The sequence below is a fragment of the Lathyrus oleraceus genome, chromosome 4, assembly GCF_024323335.1.
Source record: "Lathyrus oleraceus cultivar Zhongwan6 chromosome 4, CAAS_Psat_ZW6_1.0, whole genome shotgun sequence".
NCBI classification, from domain to species: domain Eukaryota; kingdom Viridiplantae; phylum Streptophyta; class Magnoliopsida; order Fabales; family Fabaceae; genus Lathyrus; species Lathyrus oleraceus.
Window position 1 is genome coordinate 487,716,650 of NC_066582.1, and position 24,578 is coordinate 487,741,227.

Consider the following 24,578-nt stretch of genomic DNA (forward strand, 5'->3'; position numbering starts at 1 on the left):
GCTATTCCAGAGTGGAAGTGGGATAGTATCAGTATGGATTTTGTTTCTGGTTTACCGAGGACAAGTAAGAATTTTGAAGCTATTTGGGTGATTGTTGATAGATTGACGAAATCGACTCATTTCATTCCGATCAGAATGGATTATCCGTTAGAGAGATTAGCCGAGTTGTATATTGAGAAGATTGTAAGTTTGCATGGTATTCCGTCGAGTATTGTTTCGGACAAAGATCCTAGATTTACATCGAAGTTTTGGGAAGGTTTGCAGAAGGCTTTGGGAACTAAGCTGAGATTGAGTTCTGCATATCATCCGCAGACTGATGGTCAGACTGAGAGGACGATTCAGTCACTAGAGGATCTTTTGAGGGCTTGTGTTTTGGAAAAGGGAGGTACTTGGGATTGTTATTTACCTTTGATTGAGTTTACCTACAACAATAGTTTTCATTCGAGCATTGGTATGGCACCGTTTGAAGCTTTGTATGGTAGGAGATGTCGGACGCCTTTATGTTGGTATGAGTCCGGTGAGAGTGCTGTGGTTGGACCGGAGATTGTTCAACAGACTACGGAAAAGATTAAGATGATTCAGGAGAAGATGAGGATTGCTCAGAGTCGTCAGAAGAGTTATTACGACAAGAGGAGGAAGTCACTTGAGTTTCAAGAGGGAGATCATGTGTTTCTCCGTGTTACTCCGATAACTGGGGTTGGTCGAGCTTTGAAGTCGAAGAAGTTGACACCTCGATTTATTGGTCCTTATCAGATTTTGGAGAGGATAGGGGAGGTAGCCTATCGTATCGCTTTACCACCGTCGCTTGCGAATTTGCATGAGGTTTTTCATGTGTCTCAGTTGAGGAGGTACATTCCTGATCCGTCGCATGTAATCCAAATAGATGATGTACAGGTGAGAGATAATCTGACTGTTGAAACATCACCTATGAGGATCGAGGATCGAGAGTTGAAGCAGTTGCGGGGTAAAGAGATTGCTTTAGTGAAGGTAGCTTGGGGAGGACCAGCAGGTGGCAATGTGACTTGGGAACTTGAGAGTCAGATGAAGAAGTCTTATCCTGAGTTATTCGCTTGAGGTATGTTTTCGAGGACGAAAACTCTTTTAGTGGGGGAGAGTTGTAACACCCCGATAAAAATAAGATAATTATTTAATTTAAGTTAATATTATATTTATTAATTTAATTAAATAATTGGAATTATTGAATTATTATTATTATTGGAATAATAATTATTGGAAAATATATATAAGTTGGAAATAAGGAAAAAGGGTTCCATTTTGGTAAAAAGAGTTTTCACGTGAAAGCAGAGAAGCGGCTGAAAAGAGGAAAAGGGCAAAGAGACAGAGCAAGAGGAAGAAGGTTGGAGAAGAGAAAAGCTTGAAGCTTAAAGATTCGCCGGATTAACTCAGGTAAGGGGGGTTTATCGTCGTTTAATGGGTATTATGGGTTAACATGTAATGGGTAGTGATAAACTGTTGAATTGACCCTAATTGGGATGTTGAATGCTGAAAAATTGTGTTGGATAAGTTGTGTTAAAGCTGTAATTGAATCTGTATTTGTGTGAGTTGTGATTTCCCGAACGTATAGCTTTTTACGGAATCGGAATCGGAGGTCCGGAAGTCCTCCAACGGCGGAAAATGCGGAGAATTCTGCATTCTGCTTCGTGTTAGCGCAGGAACAGCTTTCTGTCTTGCGTTAACCGGTTAACCCAGGGGGTTAACCGGTTAACACTGTTAGGAATTGTGAAGTATTGCTGTTTTGCTTGCGTTAACCGGTTAACCCAGGGCGTTAACCGGTTAACACTGTTGTGATTTCTGAGAAATTGTTGTTCTGTCTGCGTTAACCGGTTAACCCAGGGCGTTAACCGGTTAACACTGTTAAAATTGGCCAGGAAGCGTGTTCTGTCCTGCGTTAACCGGTTAACCCAGGGCGTTAACCGGTTAACACTGTTGGAAATTGGAAAAATTGATATTTTAATGTTGTGAACACAATTGGTGATTGGCCTATATCGGTGTATGATATAGTAGGGATTATTTCCCGTTGTTTTGAGTAGGATAGGTATTAGTAGAGTGTGCTAATACTGTAATTGTATTATTTGGCATGACATGATATGATTATGTGATAAATATGCTGATGATGTGTGAAAATATGCATAATGTTGTGAATGTATATATTATGTATGTAATTGTGGATGGACTGTTTTATGGCTTAGAGTGTGAGCATATGTCCATTGTGTATTGTTGTTGATGTTGCATGCTAGGTGATTTGGCATAGCATAATGTGGCCTTTATGGTGGTAGCTAATTCCCATGGTGAGGAATTAGTGATGTTAGTCATTTTGGATTGTTGTTGATGTTTGCATGCTAGGTGATTAGCGTGCATAGCATGGCCCTTGGGGTGGTAGCTAATTCTCATGGTGAGGAATTAGTGATGTGAGTCACTAGGTCTCAAATGAGTGGGACTAGTGAGCTTGGTAGCCGTACCTGGATTTGGTCGGTGAAGTTGAACTATATGTTCACGAATAGTCGGTACCGCATGCATGGAGTCTCATTGCATAATGTATGTATGGCGTATAATATGAATGGATGTATTCCAGTATTATACGTGTGTTTTGTGTTGGTGTTAAGTATGAATTGAGATTATACGTGTGCTTTATGTTGGTGTTGAGTATGATGTTTGAGTTGATGTGCCGTTACTGAATGTGTGTTATGATTAGGGTGATGAAATGTGTTAAATTACTTAACATTGCATGATATTTTATAATGCTTATTATATCGATTGAGGAACTCACCCTTACAACTATGTTTTCAGGTAACGAGCAGTGATTGAGTAGGAGCTAGTGCTTGGAGTCTAGCGTAGTTTATTAGTGAGTCATGCTCTGATAGATGTAACATCGGGACGGGATGTTTTACCTTGTTGAATAATTTTACATGTAATGTGTTACATGTTTTGCATGATTGATTTGATTTCTATTCGCTGCGAATTATGCAATGTTTATTTGGATTAAATAAAGAGCATGACAGTTATTTTGGTGAAATGTTGTGAAGTGATTGTGTGACACCCTTAATTGCATATCTACTCTGATATATATTTGTTGTTTTAATTAAATATTTGGGGTATTTTAGAAGGGTGTTACATCTTCCATATTTACTTGTGATAATTCATGTTGTTGGTATCGTTTTGTGTGATAAGTTATGACTTGGTGTTGTTGTTGCTCGTTTCCTTCTTCCTATTGTGTTTTGTTACTAACTTTGTTTTGGCTTTCTCGCTATGCGAGGGAACAACTCGCTAAGCGAGTGTATCAGTTCCTATGCATAAGTTGTTATACAACTCTCGTTAGGCGAAGACAGATCTTGTTGGGCGAGACAGATGTTTTTTGAAATAAATGGCATTCTGGAATCTCCCCTTTAGGCCTTGATGGGAGCTCAATAGCCAAGAGCTCGCTTGGATGCCTCGTTTGGAGCTCACTAAGCAAGGAAGGGAAAATATTCAGTTTCGAGCTTACTGCCTCGTCTCGCTAGGAACTCACCCAGAGCTCGCTAAGCGGGAGTTCCGATGTATTAAGAGATAACTAATGTTCTTGTTTCCATCATAAAACGGGAAATGTGACTCCGTTTAACGTAAGGTTGAATGTGTTGGAAAGTTGATACAATGCTCTATCTATTTGTGAAGGAAACCATGCATGTATCTCAATAATGCTTGATGAATAATGATAAACTATTGTGTGTATGCTATGAACTATAGTATGAGCTATTGTTGCATTGAATGCATAATAATTGAATTAACCTACAAATACTAGTGAGGCGATAACTAAGTGAATGGAATAAGAAAGATGACTTAGGTTATGGTAAATAATTTAGGTTGTGATACTTGAATGTAAGAGGTGCCTCGGTATGCATCCGTGAACGAGTAGTCGCTAGAGGTGAATCGTCCCATCTACGAGAATGCATGAGGCATGGATGGAGAACTATATCATAGTTGAGATTCAGCTAGCTTGTATGAAAATGCATTGTAATATTGTGATTGTGATAGAATCACATGGTATTTATGATATCAACCCATGGTGATTGTGATATGATCACCTGGTGTTGATGAGAATAACTATATGGTGATTAATGGACCAATTGTGTATTCAGGAATAACTCATATTCGCGCATATCCCGAATTTTAGACTCATATAGAGTAGTAATCGGGAAGGCGAATGTTTATTTGGTGGATACGGTGACCCGTGTCGATAAGATTTGGAGACTCGGATGGCCGGGAAAAGAAGTATGTCATGCTATGGGAAAGTTCGTGAACCATGGCCAAAATTTGTGGATTATGATCGGGCGGGGAGACAATCCTTATTGTGCGGACAATCGTGACATGTGCCCATAGTCTGTGGATTTTGATGATTATGGAGAGAAGTTGTTAGAGAAAGCAGAGATCTATGACTCGTGTCCATAGTCCTAGATGTAGAATCAATCGGAAAAAGAGATCTATGACCCGTGTCCATAGTCCTAGATGTAGGATCGGCCGAAAAAAGACAATTTGGTGTGCATTCCCAAATAACGATTCATTGAGTTATGTGAACTCAAGTTGTGCGTTTTCCATACGAAGCATAAATTTCCTTAGATGTTTAAGTCATTGCTCTATTGTGTAAAATAAGTCCTTGTTCTATTGTGTAAAAGAGCATAAGTAGAACGACATTGAATGACTTAAGTTAAAAATCAATAAGAGATTCCTTTAAAACCAAGTGGATTCATGAGATAAGGAAACTCATTAAAATTATTATCTCACTCACTATAATTGTTGTTTCAGGTAGATTTGTGCAGCATAAAAGCAAGGATAAAGCTTGTTTAATGATTTTCTGGCAACCAGACTTTTTAAATTATGAACTTCCATTGTGGATCATATGAACTCTTATTTAGATCCTAGTTTTGTTTAAACACATTTGTATATCATATTTCATTTGTGTATATTATTTCTTTTAGACATGTATATCGATAGGATAGGCTCTTATGTGTATCAATACCAATTACACTGTGTATAATGTATTTTCTAAATGTATATTATACGTGAGTGTTACAGCTTCCGAGATCCTGTATTTTCTAAATGTATATTATATGTGGGTGTTACAGCTTCCGCGATCCGCTCCAAGCCAAAAGTCAATCGCGATCTCAAACTGGACGCGAATTGCTACGCCATGGCGATCGGCCTCCGCGCTGCTCTCCCGGGATAGCGCCGCTATCAGTTACTCTGCCATTAACTAATAACAAAAGATACTCATGAAAATAAAACAATACAAAAAAAATCTGATCTGCAACCATTTTAAACCTCTTATTCCATGTCCAAAATGTTTCTCACTTTATTATGTTGTTGTTGACATGAACATGTAGAATATCATATGTTGCGAAGGAAATGAAACACAAAAAACATTTGATCTATTAATGTCAATCCAATACTACAAAGCCTTAAATATCCTCCGCGAAGCACAAAATCTAAATTTCAAATCACTCTTCTTGAATCCCGAGCAGAGGCAAGATGGTCCTACAAGCATGAAACAAAGTGATCATGTCATGTTAATCCACCTAACAGCTAGACAGTTACATTAAGAGCAATCACTATAACGAAGCAAGGCAAAAGCCAAAGTGCCATCAACATATAAACTTCAGCTCTACCCAAAATACACTATGCATTTTTTTTTTAATTGTTATAACCAACAATGTATACTGCATGTATCATCAAACCAGATGGCATCATAATATCCTATCTTAAACATATCCAGTGAAATCCAAGTCCTTTATAATATGGTTTTAACTTGATTTATTACGAATTTCATTCAAGTTGCAAATATTAACACCTAAAAGATTAGTAATTCACAAAGCAGTATACTCAAACCAGGCCATTAACAAAAACTAAACAAATGGAAGGTACACATAAAAGCATTTGGATTCGAACTTACCGAGATAAAATCAAATGCTTTAGTATTATCTTCTTTCTTTGAATTATTGATCATTGAGCTGGGAGTTTGAGATGCAAAATTTGGTTGAAATATGTCTGGCAAAGGGGTATTTCCATTAGGTCCAACCATTTGAGCAATGCCATCATCTCGCATATTGACATTATTAAGGTGTTGAAAATTCGCCATTGTTGCCAGTAATTGCTGCTGAGCTAAGAGAGTTCCCATGGCACCATAATTAAGAGGCTGAGAAGGATATTGTTGGTTCAACATAACACCAGGCTGCATATTATAAGGCAGATGCCCAGTGGGAAACATCGTATTTACATTGAACCCAACTGGTTGAGAGCCCAACATACCACCTAGAGTATTGTCAGGGGAATGGTTGTTTAAACCTGAAAATAAAGATTCAGATTGCACCGCAGAAGATGTTCCCTTATGCTTCATAGTTGAGGTATTTTCATCTATTGACAAACCACCCATTAAATCACTAACAGACTCGCTATGATTTCCTTGCCTAGAACTGGAACCAAAAATGTCAAAAAGTTGAGGATCACTTGGAATCCCCTGCTTGTGACTCTCATGGTCACCCTGTTTATCTTCACCAACTATCATCCCTGAAAATAAATCATCTGCTTGTTCTTTTCTCTCACCTGTGTGAAATGATACATCTGCAAATGGGTCGTCATCATTTTTCAGCTCATGACTAGCTCCAATAGAGCCACTTATATCTCCAAATAAATCATCAACCAGAGGTGCGGATGATGTCAGATTCCCTATACTTTGTTCATCTGTAATATTGGTTGTGTTGTCATTTGAATAGCCAGTGTCTATCAAGTCAGGCAATTCAGCAACAATGGCACGCTCTGTCTTTACAGCTTTCTCTGAATTAATGGCAGAACTGTTTGGCTGGCTTCCACCTAAAAGACCAAGAACCTGTCCATCAAGGAGCCAAATGTTAAGTTATATTACAAATATTGCTCTCATACTTTTGCTGACATTAACAAAGCAGTCTAAACTATTATTGTTAAAATGCTAAAAAAATTAAAAATTGCACTTAAATATTTGGTAATGTATACTTGACCCAAAAAAAGAAACGCACAGTTACAAAGGTTTGAGATAATGAATAAGTTCCTCACAAGCATCTATACTTTCTATATTAATCACGAAGGATGTTTTGTAGTCATAGTGTATCAAAGTGTATCTGTATCCAATATCTGATAGGGGTTGCAAAACCACAGGTTGCATAATAATAATGTATAAAACATAAATAATTCAGTTGGCCTTTTCGAGAGACGGAGACACAGAAGCATAGGTAGATAATATCTATAGACAAGAAGTTCAATACAAGCTAGTGATGTACATCACCAACCAAATTTTAAATATTCAAATTTTCCACTTCCTAGTTATAACCAAATTTTCATTACTGCAACTGGAGGTAGTAACTTATTCGCCAAAAGAGGGATTGATATGCGTGTAAAATGTGAACGTGAATAAGGAGATAATATTTTCAAGTAGTAATTATTCACTGAGATTGACTACAGTATAAAGGTTACCTTTGTAGCCTTTTCCCTCAAAGAGGCTTGGGGAGATTCTGAACATTTCAGCACGACATCATTATTTTCAGCAAAGTAAGATGCCACGCATAAAAAATGTTCATCATCCTTCTTTCTGATGATGGACTCAAGAACACAAACCGCTTTCATGCGCACCTGAAAATATTACTCTTATAAGAAAATGTTTTCAATAGCAGCTTAAATAAATTCTGCAGCAAGAACTTATGATATTCTAGGTTTTCATAAGCACTACACTTCATGCAAAATGACAAAATTTAACAAAAATGATAACTAAAATATCCATTATACATGGTATTCACTTGTATATTTGCACATGCCCAATTAAGATTGCGAGGTCTAATAACATAAAGGGAAAAAAGATGTCGACACTTAAATTTAAATTCACGCCAACCACATTTGTAGTGAAACTGTTTTTATACCAGAAAAGGGCAATGTAAAGTTCCGGCATATTAAGTTCCAGAATACTTGAAAAAGAATTTTAATCTGCAAACTTTAAATGCTCATTTAAATAAATAAGTACATGTTCTTAATTTTCATGTATGGATTTAAATTTTTGTAGAAATTTAAACATAGAAGACATGCCTGCCAAATAGGAGATTGGAGCTTTAGTTCAAGGGCATGGCCTAAAGCCAGAGCATCCAACTTTGCAGCCTCTGTTAGAAAAGCATGAATGGCATCTCGAGAGGGTTGTAGGCGAACACCTCCTGAAGTTACAATTGTTTCCACCAACCTATCCTCTCTAGTCTTGTTCTCTGAAAAATTTCCACTGGATTCACTATTTGAAATTTCCATCTTAGTTACTCTTGAATCCTGATTCCAAGAACCACTAGATTGATTCTTTGGAACTCCAAAAGTACTCTGACTTTCACTACGATACGCAACGGGTTCATATCTGTCACCATGTTCTGATTCGAAGGTCAACGACCTCTGAAGATTTGGACTCTTGTAGCTTCCACTTCCAGTTTCATTCTTCATTAGTGAATGTCCCTGTGTTAAGCTATGAAGTCCTTGCTTAATTGATGCACTTCCAATACCAACTACCTCACTAATAAAAGACTTCTTATCTTCAGATGGCACTTCGTAGTTTGTATTCCCAAACCCTTGTATCCGCCGGTTAAGATCATGAGAAGGTGCGGCAGCCTTCTGCTGATGATTATTATTGTTATTGTTATTATTATCTTCTGAAAAGATGGCAGAGACAGCCTCAGTGGCAGTGTCCCGCACAGCTTTATTTAGTGCATCGCCTTTCAGAGGATCCGGCTGTCCCTTGTAGTGCAATAATTGACGAATTGCCACTGAATGTCTCTGCATTTCCCTTCTGAACTCAGCACCAGACTTTCCAACCGCATATTTTATCAACCTTAATGCCTGCCAACAATAATTTTACCCAAAAAAAGAAAGAAATAGTGAAACGAGTTTAGACAAACAATGCAAACGATATATGAATCGGCAGTACAATTTTCAACAAATAAAATCCTTTTTCATATCACCACTTCCATACTTTACATCTTGATAAAAAATACAAGTATGGTTACTGGTTAAAGTCAAGTATAATTTAAAGACAGGTGCAACAATTTAAAGGATAACTTCATTACATTCCAAACTATCAAAGAGAGAAAGAGAACTATCACCTGACAATCTTATGCACCCCAGAATAACAGAAAAAAAGTGAAAACATCAAAAAGGAAACAAAAGCATGCAATTTCACATTCATGAACAACAAAAGTATAATACATTCCCCATAAAGTTGATTCCATAACATTCAAAACCACTACTAGTATGTTTGGTTCTGCGGTGAAAAAAATTGATTGAGTGAATTGATTATGGTTAAAAGTGAAATGAATGTAAAATGATTTATGTTTGGATAACTTTATGCAAAATTGAGTTGAACAGTAAATGTAAAAATCACATTTAAACTCAAAATTTATAAATTCTAACTTCAAGTAGAATCAATTATGAAGCAGAATCAATTATACAAGAACCAAACACCTCAAAATCATTCCAAAATCAATTCTCCATCTCTAAAATTGCTTTTGGCTCTTCCAGAATCTAAACCAAACATGCACTACATTTCTTTCATTCACCAATGCATGCAATTAGCTAATTCAATATCTTCAAATAGTAATAATTTCAGATGAGATCTACCTCAATCAAATTTGATGAAGTGAAAAACAGAAACCAAAAATCAAAAAAATATATATTAAAATTCTTATACCTTCTGTTTTACAATGGGACTCTTATGTTCCAAACGTTTCAAGACAAAGTCTGAAAGCTCCTTGACAATACTAACATGCGAAGAGCGCAAAAGCTCGCAGATTTCTTCCAATTTGTAAACAGGCGCAACTTTATCTTCATCCGATGTAGCTGAATCGATTAACCGCGATCTCCAGTACGATTCCACCGCTCTTCGACTCGTTTCCATTCTTCCTCACAATTCGATCCGGAAAATTGAAACCCTACTTAGCAGAAACGATTCCGATAATAAATGCGGAAATTGAATTTATCAACCTAAGATGATGCTATAATTGAAATCTAATCGAAATCGATCGGGGTGTGATGAGAAGCAGTGAAACCTAGATGGAAAAATCGGAATCGGGAATTCGAAAATTGGCGAGTTTTTGTGGGAATTGAATTGAATGGAAAAGATCTGAGGAGGTGAGAATTGGGTAATTTGAGATTTGGGATATTTGGGGAAGAAAGGAATTGAAACGGAGAAGGTAATAGGAACGACTTCGTGGCAGAAAATCACGAAGAAGGAGCAGACATGCCACGTCAGTCTTTGTATGTATTCGTGTCTAACTAATTTAGTTAAAGAAAACAACCACCATTTTGATTTATGAAATGTTAATGAGATTTTATTAGAGGTGTTGATGTCTCATATTATAGTTTATTAAAATTATCATATAGTCATGTTAATTTAATTTGATGGCATTCGAATGTGTAGGACTTCAATCATCAATGTTAATTGATTTTATGATTTTAATGATAGAAGTGGTATGTGCATAAAAATTCAAGAAGAATGGAATATTCATAGCATATGAACATGAATAAAATTCATAAGTATGAGTCTCATTATGTATTATCAATATTATGTAAACAATTGTAAGTTGAAAAAGACTTAAAAATTGATCATTGCACAGAATTTAAAAACAAATACTTTGAAATTATTTGTGAAGAAAATTGTGTCTTTCATGATTTATGTTATTCTAGAACCGGACAACCAAAAGAGTTTGTAGGAAGGATAAATATATTTCTTTAAGAGATTTACCGAATCATGATCAATGAGAAAAATGTTATAGAGCACTTTTGGGTCGAAGTTATATACATTATGTTACCATCAAAATATGAACTATTTTAGATTTATATTAAACAAGACTCCCTATGACAAAGGTACAAATCCAAACATTTTATATTTTCATCAATTTGGTTGTAATTTCTATATGCTAAACACTAAAGAACACCTTATCAAATTTTATTCTAAATCACAAAAGTGTATCTTGTTATCACATTTTAGACTCTCTGCAACTTATATAAGATGATGTATTGGTAGTCAATGAATAAATCCATGCAATCTTTAATGAGAACGAGTTTGACTATTAAATACCAAAGATAGTTGAACAAGAAGATATTAAGATAGTGAAAAACACAATATTAACATCCTATGGAGAAACAACATTTGTCGTCAGTGCCTCTGGCTCACAAAGCTCTCGTAGTTTAGAAGAATCTAAACAAAAAACTTGATTTTCAATGGAAAGTATTCACAACCAGAAAAATTTATCTTGGAAAATAAAGAAGATTTTTTGAAATGACACATGTTATCGGAAAAGAAATATTTTTTGTTTATCGTATTCCTAAGTAATATTTTCATGCATTTAAAGTTTATACTATTCATCACACATTAAAATTTCTTTGAAAAATCACACCATCCAATCATTAACACTACATCATTATCCTTTTTCACTATGAAACATTTTCAAATAGTCCCGTGTTCCTTTTTTCTAAACCTTAAAATTTGTCTTATCTCGATAAAGCACTTATTTATATGACATCTCAACAAATCTCATATGAAGTTCCGAGAAAATCATAGTTTACTTGCAAATATGAAGACCTCACCATCTTTATTAAGGATGTGGTTATCTTTGAAAGCTTAGACATCAATATTTTTTACATACAACCTTTAAAATTAAGAAGAATACTATTTACATCAATCTCGTCAAGGATTTTTGGCTACACACATTAATAAAAGAAAAATGCATCAAGATGTTTGTTCAAGGAAAATAATTTAGGATAGGTGGTAGAGATCTAGCTGAGTTTATAAGAACTCAATACAAAGGAAAGGTCATCGTCAAAGGCCATGAACAAACCATCAATATTCAATAAGCAATACTTGCTTTATTCGATACAGACAAAGATGTGAACATGATCCAAACGAGAATTTATCAAACCATGTCGTATTCAAAAGGAGAAATCCCATATGAAAGGTTAATCTCAAGTTTCATATGAAAGGAACGACCTTATCAATGATCTATAAACGCATAACCGAACAAAAATAATAATTATGTGTTATAGAGAATATTTCAATGTTAACAATCTGTTAAGATTAAGTGTAATTCAAGAGATCAAAAACTTGGAAGAAACAAAGGTTAATTGGATCCTTCAGTAAACTTCTTACGGAGCTATTCTAGTTGTAGATCATATTCATGTGGATTCTGTTAAGAATGTATGAAGTGTGAGTAGTGTGGGTAATAGTTCCACATTGATTAAAAATATGGAGACTTGAGCATTTATAAGTGAGAGAATCCACTCACCTATCACCTTAAGATTTTAGGTGAATATGTGGTGTATCTCTTACAAAGGTGTTGCTCCAAAAAGAAGAAGTCTCACAATGTTCAATGCTCCCTAGTGAAAAAACTCCCCCAACAAATGATATCATGATCCTTTGGTTCGAGAAGGGGACCGACTTACTTGTATCGAAAGTCAACGGCGTCAGTGTAGTGAATAAGTCCCACATTGTTTGGAAATATAAATGAGAGAACTCACACATTATCACCTTAAGATTTTGGGTGAATATGCGGTGTGTCTCTCACAAAGGTGTTGCTCAAAAAAGAAGATGTTTCACAATGTTCAATGCTCCCTAGTGAAAAAACTTCTCCAACAGATTCCTCTCCTAAACTCAAAAGATCAGAGATGAAGAAGATCATCTCGAACCCTCAAAGAATATATCATAGAAATCTTCAAGATTTCCATATCAATGTTTGTATTGCTAAAATCATTTTAGGACATCAAGCCATAGTAGTTGAGTTAACCAAGATAGCACTTTTACTCAACATGTTCCTAAAAGCTTTCTAAGCATAGAGGATATGTACTATTAAAATTATTATTTTATTGATTTATGTATCTAATTTGTCAAAAGTTGAATTTTGATTTATTTTAATGAAATTGCTTTTGTGTTTTGATTTATTTATTTTTGACACTTTATTGAAAGTAAAATACATATATAATTTTCTCAAATCTCATTTACAAGCTTTTGTCTGATTATATAAAGAGGAGGAGTATTTGACAAAAGGGGTGATAATTTACCTTAACTAAATTATTAATATACATTTTTAGGGACTCAAGTTATGTTAGGTTCCTATAGTCAACTCAAAGCTTAAAAGTTAACATAATTGGTTATTTGGTAGATGATTAAGTTGCTATCCTCTTAAGTTTGTTCCATTGGCACCCATTTGCAAGGTATATTCTCAATAAGAATAAAACTTACTTGTTTTTTCTATCAAATGTTTGAATTTAGAAACAACTAATCAATAATATATATAGAGAGAGAGGTACAAATGCTACAAACTTTACATTATAAAAGGTACTACACAATGTGCGACAATATCTGTTATGAGTAGGGGTGTGCATGGATCATAAATCAAATCAAATTGATCCATATATATGGTTCGGTTTGGATCTTAAAACCATTTTCATAAAATCAATTTATTTTCTTAAAACCGGTTTATAAGTGGATCGATTTGATTTTAAACTGGTTTTTAACAAAAAAAAATAGTTTAAAACAAAAACAGTTTTAAATCAATTTCTTTAAAACCAATTTTTTATTTTCTTAAAAAAATCAATTTTATAAAAAAACAGTTTTTAAAACTATATTTTTAAAAAAATAATTTTATTTTATTTTAACTAACTTTTTTATTTTCACTAGTTATAAAACTATTTTATATAAAAAAATATTTATTTTAAAAAATTACTTTAAATTTGACTTTTATAATCATCATAAATAATATCTCGATTAAAAACAATCCCAAAGTATGATGTGTTACATAAAAACGGTCATAAAATAAAATAGTTATGAATCATATCTCTATAAATCATAATTATTCATAAAATAAATAATTCATCAAAAAAATTGTTCAAACTTCTAAAATCTCTCATAATTGTTCATAAACAAATTTTATGAGGTTTTAAAATATTTTTTTTTAATTTAAAAAACATAAAAAAACAATCTTTTTTAGAAAAAAATAACAAATATTCAGAAAAAAGAAAAAAATTGAAAATAATAAAATTATATTCTGGAAAAAAAATCTTTAAAAAAATCATTTAAAAAAATGGAAATAAAAAAAAATTGAAAATAAAATAATAATTTATTTTAAAACATTTTTTTACTGAAAAAAATACAAAATATTTTTGATAAAAAATATCTTTTTTATTTAGAAGAAAATAATAATTTTATTTGAAAAAAATATCAAATATAATTTTTTTGAAAAAAAATTCAAATATTATATTTTTCGTGAAAAGAAAAAAAATCTGAATTTTATTTTCAAAATAATTTTTTATAAAATTTAAAAATATATAAAATATAAAATTGATTTATAATGTGATAAAACGTGAAAACAGACCAATATAAAAATTTAAGGCAGAGTAAAATTTGGATACCCAATAACAAAACCAAATTTTTATAATGGGTAACGGTTTATATTTGGATAACAAAATGGATACCCAAATTTTTATTTTAGCATTTGGTTTGGTTTTTTTAAAATAGAACAATTTGGATACTAATTTGATTATGGATAACCGGTTTTTTTACACACCCCTAATTATGAATTTATATCAATGAAATAGCCTGCTACAATAATACAATATCTCAATGACTCATTTACTTGAAGATAAAGATAATCCAACGGTCATAAAAAAGTAAATTATATAAAGACTTAACTTCTCACTATTTTATTCATTAATGTATCAAATCAACAACCAAAGAGAGCAATACAATGTTGAAACCACACTCTAAATAAGTTATAAAGAATCAATTTGAGAAGAAGAAAAAAAGAACTTTCAAAACAAGGTCATCTAGAAAAGAAGTTTTACTGAAAGTTAGAAAAGAAGCAAGCAAGTGGTTTCATTATAATACACCTTTTGTTGAAAGATCAAAATATTTGTATTTGTATCAAGAGTAGTTTTTATTTCATGTTGATCTATGTTGTGTAAATATGTTATCATTTATTCATTTATTTGATTGTAATCCCTAAAAGATTAAGTTTTAGCATAAATCTTCGAGTACACAAAGAGATTTACTTGGAATCAGTTCTTTATATTTGAGAAATCTAAGATATAGGTCAGTTGGACCATGAGACATCTTAGTAATCTTTGTAACTGTCTTAAGTATAGTAAAAATCTCTCAATCGGAGGGAATTAAACAAGTTAAAGGGGATAAAATAGAATAAACTCAATGTGTGACTCTTTCTTCCATTATATCTTTACCTTCCCACATTTTTTAGTGACTTGAACTTCAATTAAAATATATTTTAAAAAATTTAATCCATCAACATAATTCATAATTTCGTATTTCTTGTGTTTTTCTCACCTTCACTAATCACTCGAAATTCAAATCAAATCTTTATATACTTTATTATTTCTTTTATTTCATGCTATATTAATATATTAGTAGTTTTATCCTTTAAAAAAACTGATGTCTTTTTTAATCAATATATAATTTTATTTATGTGACATACTTATTTTAATAGTATAAAAATTCATAGTGCTTGAAAGAATTTACTTTTTAAAGTAATTTTTTTAGTGAAAGCTTCTTAAATATTTTAAAATATTAATCAAATTGGAACTACATATTTTTCATCGATTTAGTTTTATTTGATTCAAATTTTATGAGAAAATATTGTAAAATCAAATCAAACCTCGTTAATTATATCTTGATTCATTTTCTTTAAAAAAAATCACATCAAACCAACTTGTTCTACCCCTAAACTCAATCAATGAACACCACAATTAATTGGTAATGAGGTAACCTAACTTTTAATATTAATGAACTCACCCTCCTTGTTTTGAATTTTGGTTTCATGAATTTAAGTCACACTCAAGTTAATTTAATTCAGATAATAAAGATTTAATAAATAAATAAATAAAATAAGGTTTCCATTTTACAATATAATAGAAACATCCAGATTTTTTCTCTTTTATATTGGCGCTAATTTATTATCTGTATCAATAATTGATGTTAGATTGGTCTCATATCCATATTATTTTATTTGATGCTGGATTGTTTTGCTCGAAAGAATCGTATTACTTGTTGAGTTTTTCTCCTGAGGTTGTTGGTTTGTGAATCAGTTTGTGTTGACGGTTGGTTCATTCATCGTGTTGAAATGTGAATGCTCACATAAAACTCTTTATTTTGCTATTTTATTTTGCACTCGTAAGCAGGTTTGTTGGATAGTATCGGTCATGTGTGCGCTTTTACTTTAGTTTTCTTTAAAATATCACTTTTGTTGTATTTTACTTAGATGTATACTCCTTCAGGAAAGAATGCTTTTGTAATTTCAATTGGTTTGATTTATGTCCCTAGTATTATGTATTTTATTTATATAAATCAGATATCATTCGCACACAATTGAAGAGATTAATCCTTTGAATCGTACAGAACTATAACAGGCGGTAAACTCTCCCTAAAAAATTTAACACTATTTTATTTTTTTATTTTATTTTTTTATATTTGGCTTATTTAAAAATATCTCTCTTTTCATTTTTCAAAATATTATTTTTTTCATCATCCCACATGCCACAAGTTTATATTCATAAATGTTATACTACTCAATCTTTGAATCTAATAATTTATTGTATTGGCTAAAGTATATGAGTTGGAATCATGAGTGTTATTGGCTAAATTATAGAATCCATCTTACAAAGTATTATATGCAATTATGGGCTATCAATTTCAATTATTTTAGTTATAAATATTTTGACCTTTGATGTTTACATTTATCATATGTTTATATATTTTGTTTTAAAAAATAGTGAAATTAAGTTAGATCGTGTTTTAGGAAAGAGAGAGTATGATGACCTATTATTTACAATAACATTAAAAAGAAAGAATGTGGATAACTCATTTTATCCAATCTAACCCTAAAATAAGTGGATTGATCCAATTTGACCAAGTGATGATTTTCCAAACTAAATTTTCTATATTGTTCATCTTTTGATTTTGGTAACATCAATTCAACCCAATTTATATACAATTTTCACTGTTAAAAATCATAATTTAATGACATGAGACAGTGAAGGAAGTAAATATCTTACTAATTGCGATGATTTAAAGATAAAAAGTTTATATATGATAAATTGTGAATGACTCTTCCATCTCAAAGTTGACCAAATATTTATTAAACTCAAAGTCAAGTTTTAGACATCTTATTTTCAAAATAAATAATAAAATTTCATTCATTTTATTTTATAATTTAATGATACAAATTATTTTGTTTAAGCTTAAAATAAATCTAAATATACAAAAATATTTTTAATTTAAAATATTCACAATCCAAATCATAAAAAAATACACTAATTCATAAGTAAAAGAAATACTCACTAAAAAATAAAATACAAATAAAAATAAAAATTGATGAATACATATTTTAAACATCTAAATGGAAACTATCCGGCCTATGTGATATCTATGGTTACTATTGAATTCAAAACTCATAATAGTAAGGTCTACAATAAAGTTGATTAGGATATTTAATTTTTTATATATTTAGATATTATTATAAATTAGAATTGAAATATAATATTATGTATATTGAGATTTATTTTATTTTATTAATTTATTAATTAGTTTGTTAGTCAATTTAAAGATATGTGTAAATCTTATTTTAATACTTTCATATAAAAATACTTTTATATTGATTTAAAGATATACTAAACTTTCAAAAAGAAAAGACTCAGTTTAAAAATAAATAACACGCTACATTGAAAACATATATACCTTAAATAATTGTATCAACACATAATTTAAGGGTATTATTTTTGAAGAAGATAGATTTAATTTTTTCTTGAAATTGGTAAATTCGTTGTGTTGATATTTTTTATGCTGATTTATGAAGTACATTTATTCTTGAACTAGAAGTTTCGTTGTTTTTGTGTAGTCATGGTCTTTATGTTTTACTAGTGTTCAGATGGGCACTCTCGTCACTCCCGTGTCCGTCTACCCGTTTTTTTTAATGCCCACAGCGGAGAAAAATAAATGTATATTTTTTTTATGAGATTTTTATTGTACGTCATATTAAAAATAATATTATTCCACTTTGAAAATGGTAAGAGTTCTAAATTAAGTCTTCCATCCTAAATAGATATATGATCCCTTGGAAATGTCTGTTTGTAATTATGCCCGTATTGTTTACCAAAATCATGATCGAATACAACGGTAATAATCATAAATATTCATCTTTCTTTTATGGAAAAACCACTTTCGTATTGTTTATCAAAATTCTCTATATTCATCTTTCTTTTATGGAAAAACCACTTTCGTATTGTTTACCAAAATCCCCTATGAATAAATATCATGTTATATCAGTATTCCATTTACTCTCTCTCGTCTGCCCGCTTTTTTTAATGCACACAGCAAAGAAAATTAAATGTAAATTTTTCTTTTTATGAGATTTCTATTGTATGAAGCATTAAAAATAATATTATTACACTTTGAAAATGATAAACAAAGATATTCAAAATTATATTAAAGCATACAAAGTACTATTGATACTGTGTAATCAATGACATTCTCTAAAAGAAATGTCGAACATGAAATCTTTATACGAAGTATTTTCTTTTTTCCTGCAATTGTTTTCCGTGGTAAAGAAAAAATGTAAGACTCTCAAATTAGAAATTTTTTAGATAAAAAGATAGTAAAATTAATAGTAAGTAGTGTAATATAGTTTTTTTTACCTTATAAAGATTTGTATTAATTCTTCATACATCCATTTATCAATGCACTTTTGAGATTTATAAAACTACAAATACATGACAAAATGTCATATTATCAAAGAAATACATTCAAAATATTTGACTCATTTGAATATAATAAGGTTTATTGTAACACAAATAAATGTATACCTAAAGAACGGAGATACTTTGTTTTAGTCTTGATTTAATAGAACAACAACTCTGACTTATTTCTGAATTACTTGGATTTTTGGTAAAAAAAAGAAAACAATGGACTTAGTAAATATACATGGTTTTATTTACATAAACCACTAATAGAAGGTAAATTCATGAATTCAAAAATATTCTTAAATGAATAAAATAAAATCTCTCTCTCTCTTTCTCGTGGAATCTGTCTTATAACAACGATAAAAAAATGTAAATTCACAAAATTCTAGTATCCGCTTAAAATTAAGTTGAAAATTTCAAATTTTCCGAAATTTTTACAGGATATCATGATCATTCCATTCCAAACGAATATGTCAGACTTAATTGGAGAGTGTCAAGTTAAATATTGTCATGGCTTATATTTTCTATGTGATTCTCTATTATATTTCACTAATATTAAAAAAAAGTAATAATTAAATTTCTTTAATGTTCATATGATGCAATATAAACCAAAAGAAAGAGAACTTACATCGTCAAAGTTGTTGATTTTATATTTTTAATACAACATCTTCAGCGACCAAATGATATAAAAAAAGATTGTAGTGAAAGAAATTTTTTTATGAATTAACTAAAAGAGAGAGAGAAAAAGAAATAAATAATTTTTAAGTAAAAGAAAGTGAGAATTATTTTAAATTAAAAGATAAGAAAGTTACTAACCACTTTATTTTGTAACGGATGTAAGTTGTCAAGAACATAATTTTTTAAATTATATTATGTTATTTATTTAAAAAGAAACTAAAGCGTATTTTTGGATCAAAATTAGGTCACTCCAAAATCATGTATTCCATTTATATATAGGTATAGATATAGATATAGATAGAAGATGAATTTGAAGTTGATTGTTATTTATAATAATTGCTCCATTACTTGTATTTAATATTCACAATATTTGACTGGCTTTTTTTTTTAATTTTGAATTTCTTTATTAATTCATTTTAAAACTAATAAAAATTATTTTTTAAAGATATTATTGATATCAAAATAGGTCAGGCCAAAACACAACATTAAATAGTTATAGATACTCAATAAATAATATATATGACAAACATTTTTGTAGCATTGATGTAATTAATTATATTTTTTTTATAATTGATGTAATTTATTTTATATATAAGCACGTAATTATTTAAGTTAAGAGTTTCATTCTACCTAGTCTATGTGCTTTAACACTTAATAAATATTTATACATTAAGTAAACACGTAATTATTTAAGTTAAGAGTTTCATTCTACCTAGTCTATATGCTTTAACACTTAATAAATATTTATACATTACGTAAAATAATTTACTAAAATAAATTGTTATGTCCAAAAATAAAATAATTATTTATTTAATAACTCATTAAGATAAAATAATTTATCTCAATAGTTGATACATTATTTTATCAAAAAATCAAAGATATGCATTAAAAATATTTTATTTTATCATATTGAAATATCAAAGAAAAAAATATGGTAAATAATAACACAAAAATAAAATGATTGATTATTTTTTTATGTTATTTCGGGTTAAGCTTGTTAGTGTTATAAATAAGTATAAAATCCAAAATGGTTGAATATAAAATAGGAAGTAATATTTCTTTTTAAAAAAGTTATATAAAATTACAATAACCGAAAAAATTTGAAATGTTAAATAGGAATTAGGAAGTTATTTAAGGTTACAACTGCCCTACGGCTATTATGTGTTAATTCTTTTTATTTTAATTATTATTATTTTTAAATAATAAACAAATATAAAAAAAGAAGTTACTTTTTAAAATAATAAATAAATATATAAAAAAAAGTTAATTGAGGGTATTTGTGGAAGAAATAAAGGTCATACCAAAATCACCTATCCCCTTTATATATAGTTATAGATTATTATTATTTTTAAATAATAAACAAATATAAAAAAAGAAGTTATTTTTTAAAATAATAAACAAATATAAAAAAAAAGTTAATTGAGGGTATTCGTGGAAGAAATAAAGGTCATACCAAAATCACCTATCCCCTTTATATATAGTTATAGATTATACTTTTATTATACTTATAATTATTTCTTTAGAGTGGCAACCCAAATAATTTACATCACTCATTAGTGATGGAGTCCGATTGAAAAATCTGGGGTGGCCACTGACCACCAAAATAAATTATAGTGTATATGTTAAATGTTAGAACATAAAAATTTAAATGGAAGGTTTGACAATGGTGGAGGATAAGAAATTTGGGGAAGATGAAGTTGAGAGAGAATTAGAGAGAAAAGAATGATATTGGATGAATAGTAATTTTGACATTAATTGGAATTGGGAATATTACAAGAGTATTTATACATTGAGAGAATAAAAAAATACAACTCAAAAATACAACTAAAGTGACTCAACAAATAAATTGTGTTAGTTTTTGGAAAGGTAATAACAGAACTTTTAATTGCATTTAACACACCACCTCACTTTAGTTGCTCCAAGTCCACCATGCTCAAGCACTTCTTCAACCTCTTGAACACATCATTTGTCACACCCTTTGTCAACAAATCCGCGACTTGGTCTTCGCTTCGGCAATAGCTCAATTTAAGCTTTCCATCACCGACCAAGTCTCTCAAATAATGAAACCGTATCTCAATATGCTTGCTCCTTCCGTGTGCAATCGAATTCTTCGCAAGATTTATTGCGGAAACATTGTTTACAAATAGTGTGGTGGCAGCATCATCACCACATCCCAATTCCTTCAATAGATTCATAAGCCACATAGCTTGGCACGCGCCTAACGACGCCGCAATGTACTCGGCCTCACAAGAAGAGAGTGCTACAACCGGTTCCTTTTTCGAACACCAAGAGATTGGTGTACTACCAAACATAAAGATGTACCCTGCCGTCGATTTTCGGTCATCTTTATCTCCGCACCAGTTAGAATCGGTGTAGCCAAGTAAATTGCACTTACGCCCCGTGTCTGATGCGGGAAAGAGAATTCCGCAGCCAAGAGTACCTTTCACATATCTAAGGATCCTCTTGACCGCTGCCAAGTGAGACATCTTAGGTCTCTTCATGAATCTACTCGCAATACCGACACTAAAAGCCAAATCTGGTCGCGTATTGCACAAATACCGTAACGATCCAATCAAGCTCCGGTAAAGCGTTGGATCGACATCATCATCCTCATCACTTTTGGACAGCTGCACTCTAGCCTCACAAGGTGTAATAGAAGCATTACAATGCTCCATATCACACTTTTTCAAAATATCTAGAGCATACCTCCTTTGGTGCATAAGCAGCCCCACTTTTGACTTGTGAAACTCTATGTCAAGGAAGTAATTCATGACACCAAGGTTCGTCATCTCAAACTATCTCATGAGCTCACTTTTGAACCTTGAAACACTCTTGTCATGGCTACCCGTAATCAAGATATCATCAACATACAAGCAAAGTATAATAACATCATCATTCTTATCCGATCTCACATAAACTCCATGTTCGGATACACATTGTTTGAAACCAATGTCAATAAGAAAGACGTCAATACGTTTGTTCCAAGCTCTTGGAGCTTGTTTCAAACCATACAACGCCTTGTGTAGCTTGTAATACTTCATCTCTTGATTTTTTATCACAAAACCGGGTGGTTGTCCCACATAGACTTCCTCAACAAGAGGACCATTCAAAAACGCAGATTTGACATCCATTTGGTAAACCATCCAATTGTTGCTATGTGCAATACCAACAACCAAACGAATAGTCTCTAATCTAGCCACTGGTGTGAATACCTCCTCATAGTCTATACCTTCTCGTTGCAAGAATCCCTTCGCCACTAATCGAGCTTTATGCTTGATTACTTCACCTTTGGGATTTGCTTTAACCTTATAGACTCATCGCACACCTATTGATTTCTTTCCAAGTGGTAAATCGACCAACTCCCAAGTACCGTTTTTCTCAATAGATTCCAGCTCCTCTTTCATTGCACATATCCACTTAGGATCACTTAAGGCTTCTTCCTCATTTACCAATTCGGATTCGGCCATAAGCGCGAAATGAACAAAATCATCATCGTTATTCACTTCATTATCTTGGAATCTTTCGTAATCTCGGAGTCTATTGCCTCACTGGTCTACCATTATTAACAACATCATTTTGCGCTACTGTAGGTGCTGGTACAGCGGTGTCGGAAGCCTCTGGATCAGTGATTTCAAAAAACTACTGCTGTTGTTTTTCTGTGAGTAATCGGTTACTGCTAGTAGGGTAACCGATTACTGCTGCATTTTCTGCACTTTTGACTTCATCAAAAGTCACATCCCGGGTTATGACGATCTTCCAATTTTTTCCATCAAACAACTTATACCCTCCAGTAGAGTGATATCCTACAAATATCATCTTCTCACCCTTATCATCCAATTTCTTCCGAAGTTGGTTCGGTACATGACGATATGCAATCGATCCAAAAAAACGCAAATGATTCAAATTAGGTTTGAAGCCACTTCAAGCCTCTTCCGGTGTGAGTTTCTTCATCTTCTTAGTGGGACACCTATTCAACAAGTAGGTGGCTGTAGACACGGCCTCACCCCACAATTCCTTAGGCAAATTTTTCTCACAAAGCATACTACACACCATGTTCATTATTGTACGATTTTTTCTCTCGGCAGCCCCGTTTTGTTGAGGCGTATACGGAGGCACCACCTCACGTACAATTCCCTCAAGATCACAAAACTTCCTAAACTCACTAGAGGTATACTCACTTCTACCATCCGTTTTGAGAATTTTGAGCTTCCGACCGCTTTGGCGCTCCACCATGGATTTGAAATTCTTGAAAACTCCAAATACCTCATATTTTCTCTTCATAAGATATGTCCAAAGCTTCCTACTAAAATCGTCAATGAACGTAACAAAATATCGATTGCCACCATAAGTCTCTACTTGCATCGGCCCGCAAACGTCGAAACATACCACCTCAAGTAAGCCTTTGGTTCTTCAACCCGCATCTTTGCTAAACATATTCTTGTGTTGTTTAGCCTTCACACATTCCTCACACAATTCAGTTGGAATACTAATGTGTGGCAGCCCCATTACCATTTCACTTTGTTGCAACTTTCTTTGATCCCTAAAATTAAGGTGACCAAGACGGTAATGCCATAACCACTCATCTCTACTTGTCGTGGTAGCTAGACAACGATGCTCCATAACCTTTAACTCAACCTTACAGGTTCTATTGGCAGCCATCGGTGCTTTTAGAATCAACACACCATTTGAATCCAAAACGCGTAAAATCTTGTCCTCCAAACGAATTTTGTATCCTCTTTCAAGTAATTGGACAATGCTTAAAAGATTACACTTAATCCCCAGTATATATAAAACATCTTTGATCCTTGAATGTCCATCATTCCTTTTTCCGATCAAAACATCTCCTACCCCTTCGGCGCTTAAAGTGGTATCGTCAGCGAATTTGACTTTACTTTTTGCCGCTTGATTGATTTTCAAAAACCAATCTTTTCGACTCGTCATATGTGTTAAACAACCGGAATCCAAGTACCACTCATCTCTCCCTTGGACTCCATCACGAACGGTAACCAATGCACTTCGATCCGAATGCGTTTTTTCGCTATTTTTCGGAATGGTACAGTTGTTGTCCCCAAACTGTCACTACTGTAGTTGCTTCCCGGAACATCCGTAATGCCATAACT

General features: G+C 32.0%; 1 protein-coding gene across 1 annotated transcript; it reads right to left on the reverse strand.

The window, feature by feature from the left end:
• Positions 1-5,292: 5,292 nt before the first annotated feature.
• Positions 5,293-10,335, reverse strand: LOC127076502 (protein MODIFIED TRANSPORT TO THE VACUOLE 1). The gene is made up of 5 exons (XM_051018169.1): positions 9,731-10,335; positions 8,098-8,883; positions 7,495-7,650; positions 5,942-6,874; positions 5,293-5,526 (listed from the first exon to the last, which is right to left on the reverse strand). Exons 1-5 carry the CDS (start codon positions 9,935-9,937, stop codon positions 5,485-5,487), a joined length of 2,124 nt encoding a protein of 707 aa, XP_050874126.1. The 5' UTR covers positions 9,938-10,335; the 3' UTR covers positions 5,293-5,484.
• Between the last annotated feature and the right edge of the window lie 14,243 nt (positions 10,336-24,578).

Bases quoted from the DNA above. Each gene is read 5' to 3' on its own strand.
- LOC127076502 (XM_051018169.1), bottom strand. From the start codon at position 9,937: ATGGAAACGAGTCGAAGAGCGGTGGAATCGTACTGGAGATCGCGGTTA. The intron at 8,884-9,730 runs GTATAAGAATTT...TATTGTTGGCAG, and splicing joins GTCCCATTGTAAAACAGAAG to GCATTAAGGTTGATAAAATA. The intron at 7,651-8,097 runs GCATGTCTTCTA...TAATATTTTCAG, and splicing joins TCCAATCTCCTATTTGGCAG to GTGCGCATGAAAGCGGTTTG.